This window comes from Rattus rattus, chromosome 1 (assembly GCF_011064425.1).
Source record: "Rattus rattus isolate New Zealand chromosome 1, Rrattus_CSIRO_v1, whole genome shotgun sequence".
Taxonomy (NCBI): domain Eukaryota; kingdom Metazoa; phylum Chordata; class Mammalia; order Rodentia; family Muridae; genus Rattus; species Rattus rattus.
In genome coordinates this window covers 213,483,687-213,489,623 of record NC_046154.1, presented here as the reverse complement: position 1 = coordinate 213,489,623, position 5,937 = coordinate 213,483,687, and the positions used below count along the sequence as shown (strand labels likewise).

The 5,937-nt window shown below is 42.2% G+C and overlaps 1 protein-coding gene across 1 annotated transcript; it reads right to left on the bottom strand.

Annotated features, from left to right (window-relative positions):
* Nucleotides 1-1,719: 1,719 nt before the first annotated feature.
* LOC116890063 (60S ribosomal protein L38-like) lies at nt 1,720-3,250 on the bottom strand. The gene is made up of 2 exons (XM_032890829.1): nt 3,203-3,250; nt 1,720-1,974 (listed from the first exon to the last, which is right to left on the bottom strand). The coding sequence occupies exon 2, from the start codon at nt 1,930-1,932 to the stop codon at nt 1,720-1,722; it is 213 nt and encodes a 70-aa protein (XP_032746720.1). The 5' UTR covers nt 1,933-1,974; nt 3,203-3,250.
* Nucleotides 3,251-5,937: the final 2,687 nt, after the last annotated feature.

Below are 5,937 nucleotides of genomic sequence, written 5' to 3'. Positions count from 1 at the left end.
GCAGGGGCTGTGTCTCACTCTGTGGTTTGCTTTTGGGACCCTTTCTCCCTACTGGGTTGCCTCATCTAGCCTTAAGAGGGGAGTCTTTACTGCGACTTGGTATGCCAGGGCTGGTTGATATCCACGGGAGTCCTGACCTTTTCTAAAGAGAAATGGAGGAGGAGTAGATGGCAAGGGGAGGTTTGGGGAGAGATTGGGAGGAAAGGCAGGAGGAGAAACTGTGATCAGAATTTAAAATGGAAAAATTAATTTTAGAAAAAGAAAGGGACAATTTCTCAATCAAATTGAAAGTCAATGTAATTCCAAAAACCTGAATTCCTTTTCAATTTCAAAGTTGACTTGTCACTTGCAGTGGGGTCCTGTACCTGGGGTCGGTGCAAGCTCTGGGCAATCCAGATTCACCACAGCACTGCGTAATGAGCAAGAGCAGCACGAGAACTCGGTCTAGCTTCTAACTACTAGCAGAGACAAAAATGTTAAAACAGGGTGTTTCATGCAGAGTTTCAGGAGTGTTTATGTCTATTGTAAAACATGGCAAGGAGTTAGGCCATGATGTGCACTTTTTTTTTTTTTTTTTTACTTTTCAGGGTTTTTTTTCCTCCATCTTTATTAAATTGGGTATTTCTTATTTACATTTCAATTATTATTCCCTTTTTCAGTTTCCAAGCCAACATCCCCCTAGTCCCTCCCCCTCTCCTTCTATATGAGTGTTCCCTTCCCTATCCTCTCCCCAATTACCACCCTGCCCCCAACAATCCGTTCACTGGGCGTTCAGTCTTGGCAGGACCAAGGGCTTCCCCTTCCACTGGTGCTCTTACTAGGCTATTTATTGCTACCTATGAGGTTGGAGCCCAGGGTCAGTCCATGTATAGTCTTTGGGTAGTGGCTTAGTCCCTGGAAGCTCTGGTTGATTGGCATTGTTGTTCATATGGGGTCTTAAGCCCCTTCAAGCTCTTTCAGTCCTTTCTAAGATTCCTTCAACGGGGGTCCTGTTCTCAGTTCAGTGGTTTGATGCTGGCATTTGCCTATGTATTTGCCATATTCTGGCTGTGTTTCTCAGGAGATATCTACATCGGCTTCCTGTCAGCCTGCACTTCTTTGCTTCATCCATCTTATCTAGTTTGGTGGCTGTATATGTATGGGCCACATGTGGGGCAGGCTCTGAATGGGTGTTCCTTCTGCCTCTGTTCTAAACACAGCCTTCCTATTCCCTCCCAAGGGTATTCTTGTTCCCCTTTTAAAGAAGGAGTGAAGCATTTGCATTTTGGTCATCCTTCTTGAGTTTCATGTGTTCTGTGCATCTAGGGTAATTTGAGCATTTGGGCTAATAGCCAACTTATCAATGAGTGCATACCATGTGTGTTTTTCTGTGATTGGGTTACCTCACTCAGGATATTTTCCAGTTCTATACATTTGCCTATGAATTTCATGAAGTCATTGTTTTTGATAGCTGAGTAGTACTCCATTGTATAGATGTACCACATTTTCTGTATCCATTCCTCTGTTGAAGGGCATCTGGGTTCTTTCCACCTTCTGGCTATTATAAATAAGGCTGCTATGAACATAGTGGAGCATGTGTCTTTGTTGTATGTTGGAGCATCTTTTGGGTAACTATACCAAGAGAGGTATAGCTGTGTCCTCAGGTAGTTCAATGGCCAATTTTCTGAAGAACCTCCAGACCTTTTCAGGGTTTTTAATAGTCACATTCAGAGGTCTGGTTCATTTCAGCTCCTTCACTGCCAAACCTGGGAGCAGGGGCTGCTTCAGCTTCTCTGCCTTCTCCTTGTCTGTGATAACCAGGGTGTAAAGGTACCCGCTACAACGAACCTTGAACTCCACATCATCCTTGTTCTTCTTGATCTTGAGAGTTTTGGCATCCTTCTGCCAGGCTGTGATTAGAAAGTCCTTGATTTCCTCAATTTTCTGAGGCATGGGGATGGGCGCTCGGCTCTGGCGTCAGCACAGGGGTGAGCACTGAAAAGAATGAAAAAAGAACAGATATGCACTTTCTGTGCATCCCATTAATGCCCTAGAACACTCTACCATGACTGGTATCTTAGAGATGTATGAACATGGAATATTCTATAAGCGTAATGGAATAGCATACCTCATCATCTGATGTACTTTAGATCACTGAGAAGAACTTACTTTAATCCCTTTCTTTAACTAATGATCCAGGTGGCCATGTAGAAGGCCTGGCTTCCAGAAAGGAAAGGAAAACATTTGTCTTCAAACTACCCTTCAGTATCTGAGCAAATTCTATGTGCATGCAGATTTCACCAAAGACCCTACACCAAAGACCCCAAGAGGCTCTGCTGGTAAAATGATCCCAGTCACAGTTTTCTACTCTCAACAATCAAAAAACTAAATGAATGTGATGTTCATCTCATTACCTTGCTCCCATATGGAAGGTGAAGGTTATTTCCCCACTGTTCACACATTGAATATCACAAATAGCTGTTTCCTAGAAAAATGCTGATGTTTTCATTGCAAATGTATTTCTTCTAGAGCAAGTAGGCTTGCTTTGGAATGTAGGAACTGGTAACAATGATGGGTGGCCCTTCATCTCGCTCCTCCTTTCTAGGCTGGGTTTTCTGTTTGCCTTCTCTGACTGACTCTCTCTCTCTCTCTCTCCCTCCTCCTCCTCCTCTCTCTCTCTTCCTTCTTTGTTCTGCTCTGCACCTCAGGACCCTGGGATCCGTGGACAGCATCAGAAGACTTCCTTTGCCTTCTACTTAGATCTTCCAGTGAGAGATCATGCCTGGCTTTCACCATGAGGAATTGTGGTAGTCAGTAACTACTGTGCTACCGGGAAGACACCAAGTGCCATCAAGACCCCTTAGGTCTTGGTTGGTTCTATTCACAACTTTGTAAAGGTTCTCCAGAGTAATAAAATCAAGAGAATGAATACATATTATAAAAGGAGGTTTACTAGATTGGATTGCATGATAGGGACAAGGTGTACTAGCAATGGCCAACTGCATGCTAGATGTAAGAGAACCCACAGTTGCTCGGTCCAGAAACATAGATGTCTGGAGCTCCATGGAGAGTCATGGCTTTTAAGTCCACGCTGCTAAAGATGCTGGAGTTTAGTGTTTGTGCATGAGAGCGATGGCTATAGGAATAGACACACTCTGGAAGGTGTAGACGTAGACAGACACATGCAGTGCTTTTTCTCTGAGCCTCTTTCTGCCTGGGTTACCTGTTGAAAAGCACTGCCCACTTTGAAGGCAAACATTCTATACTTCAGTTAATCTTCTCTGGAGACTCTGCAAGACACAAGCAGAGATATATGTCCTAGTTAATTCTAAACCCTTCGGGTTGACAATCAAGACCAACCATCACACTCCTCTTGTTCTTTGTCCCCAGGAAGAGGATGACAGGGTCACTGCCAACCCTTTTGCATTTCCTCATCTTATGGTTTCCCTTCACACTCACACAGCCACACTTTTTAAAATGCTCTTTTCATTGCATAATTTCTGATCATCTTCAGAGAGCACCATTTGTTTCCTGCTGGGTCCCTGAGCAAGGCAGACTTTGTTCATTTCCTGGTTTATCAGTTGGTTTGAGGAAAAACTGATGAATCAACATGATGGAGAGGAAAGAGCCCTCTTTCCTGGTCCCCTGAAAGGTTTATGAGGAAGTCGGCCACAATCGAGGGCTAAAATGGAACCTGGGGATTATCTGAGGGTTTCAATTATCCCTGTTCCCCTCATTCTATCTTGCAGAGAGTTGGAGAATTGGCTGTGTCAAGACGAAGTTGACACACATCACAGAAGCTGTACAGCAGTCTGTCCCCTCATTAGGAGTGTTTGACTACGTCCCACTGATCTTCCTCTTCTCGCAATGCTTTTGATGTGCATTTAATTCTAAGTTCTGACAGAGAAAGGGTCTCACATCTGCTGTTCCCAATGCAATCTTCGCATGACTGTCAAAAAATGCAGTTATTTGCCCTCAGGCTTAAATTGCCAGCTCTAAAAAGGGTCAAGGGCTCTCCCTGGAAACATCTACAACAGCCAAGCATATGCCTAAGATCTCCATTTTATCTTGAAACTTCCTTCAATCTAATGTTAATTTGGATATATCATATTTCCATAAACCTAACCTATATTTAGGGCATTCTTTTAAAAAGAGCAATAACTCAATTCATATTTCTTAAAACCACAAGTCTACCTGCTGTGCATAGAAATACTACTAGAACAGATTTAGACATGTGAAATGTAATGAACCATTTCTGTAAATGAAAATCACTTTTCTTTGGGTAATTTCTGCATAGAACTCTTAGAAGTGTTATATATTTCCGCCCTCGATAGTCTGTGGCTTAAAGAGGAATATTAAAAAAAATTAGTTTTTAACAAGCATTAAAAATCAAATCTTTCCTCATTACCTATGAAGAAAAGAAAATGTCTCTCTACATACAGTATAGTTTTGCTTTGGTTTATTATTCTTTGGAGAATATATATATATATATATATATATATATATATATATATATATATATTATCAATAAGTAATAAAAGCCTCTATCTTCAGAAGCTGACGAGACCAATCCCTGGATAAGAATGTACAAGAGAACGTGGGCTCAAGTCCTCTCCACCTACCTAAAAGCTTTGACATGGGAATCCATGCCTGTAACACCAGCATTGTGGGGAAGAAACAAATGACTCCCAGGAGCTCTCTGGCTAGTTAACCCCTATCCAAAAAATCAAGCTTCAGTTCCAGTGAGGGACTCAATCCAAAAATACCTGATGGAAGTGCCACAGAGGGAGACACCCAGAATTCTTCTCTGGCCGCTATGTGTGCATACATACCTGAATACACAGATGAACGTATACCACACACATACTACAACATAAAAAAGGTAAAACCAAAAGAATCTTGATCTTGCTTTGTGGATTATTTATGAATTGGAATCTCCTTGAAATTTAGTGTTTGTTTAAAATGAACTCTTACAGAGATGACCTTCCATGTCTATGAAATGGGTGAATACTTTCAAAGATCCACAGAAGGCTGATAACTTGGAAAATTATGCTTTGATATTTCACTAGGAGATCTTCAATTTTGGTTGTCATGCTTATGTGAAATTCATAATCTCTTTTTCCTCACCCTGCCTCTTAAACTGCCAAACTTGGGATTAGACGAATTAGGCCATTTCTGGGGACCTGAAATAAGCTAGCACTGTATGGGGACAGCTTTCTCAAGTGTGAGCTCTAAAGTCACCAAATCGGGCTCTGTTTCTCCTCATGAAGCTCATAGTTCATAGTTACTGTGCAGGCCAGTGCTGAGGAGAGGCAAGCTCGTGTGGCATCAGGTTAACAACCATGTGTGACCTGTCCTAATGTGCTCTAGCAAATGCTTGCAGCGCCAGTGTGTGGTATTGTTAGTGCCCTCTGGAAGCCTGTAAACAGTAACAATTTCCAAGCAAGGTGGTGCTCTTAAAACATATTGCCATATCTGTTGCTTCTATAAAAAATAAATGATTTGAACTTTAACTTTTTTAGTGTATATAAACTTACATGGCAGGAGTTGGGGATTTAGTTCAGTGGTAGAGCGCTTGCCTAGCAAGCACAAGGCCCTGGGTTCGGTCCCCAGTTCCGAAAAAAAAGAAAAAAAAAAACTTACATGGCTATTGTTTAGGAGATCGGTAAGCAGGAAACTGGACTACAGTACCAGGGTTGTGAATAAGGAAACCTTTTATCCCGTGCAAACAAAGAAAAGGTTTTGAGGGACTCAGTTGTCCCGTGTTACAAAGAAGTTAGACGTGGGGCCGGAAAGAGGGCTCAGCTGAAAATCCAAACTCACGGTTCCCAGAGCTCGCACAGGACATCTTACAGGTGGTTACCTGTAGCCCAGCCCCAGGAAATCTGGCACCCTCTTCTGGCCAGTGACAAATGGACAAATACACAGACAAACACCGTATCTAAGAAATAAAAATAA

What these genes read in the sequence shown, in the direction of transcription:
- LOC116890063 (XM_032890829.1), bottom strand. Translation starts at nt 1,932, where the DNA reads ATGCCTCAGAAAATTGAGGAAATCAAGGACTTTCTAATCACAGCCTGG.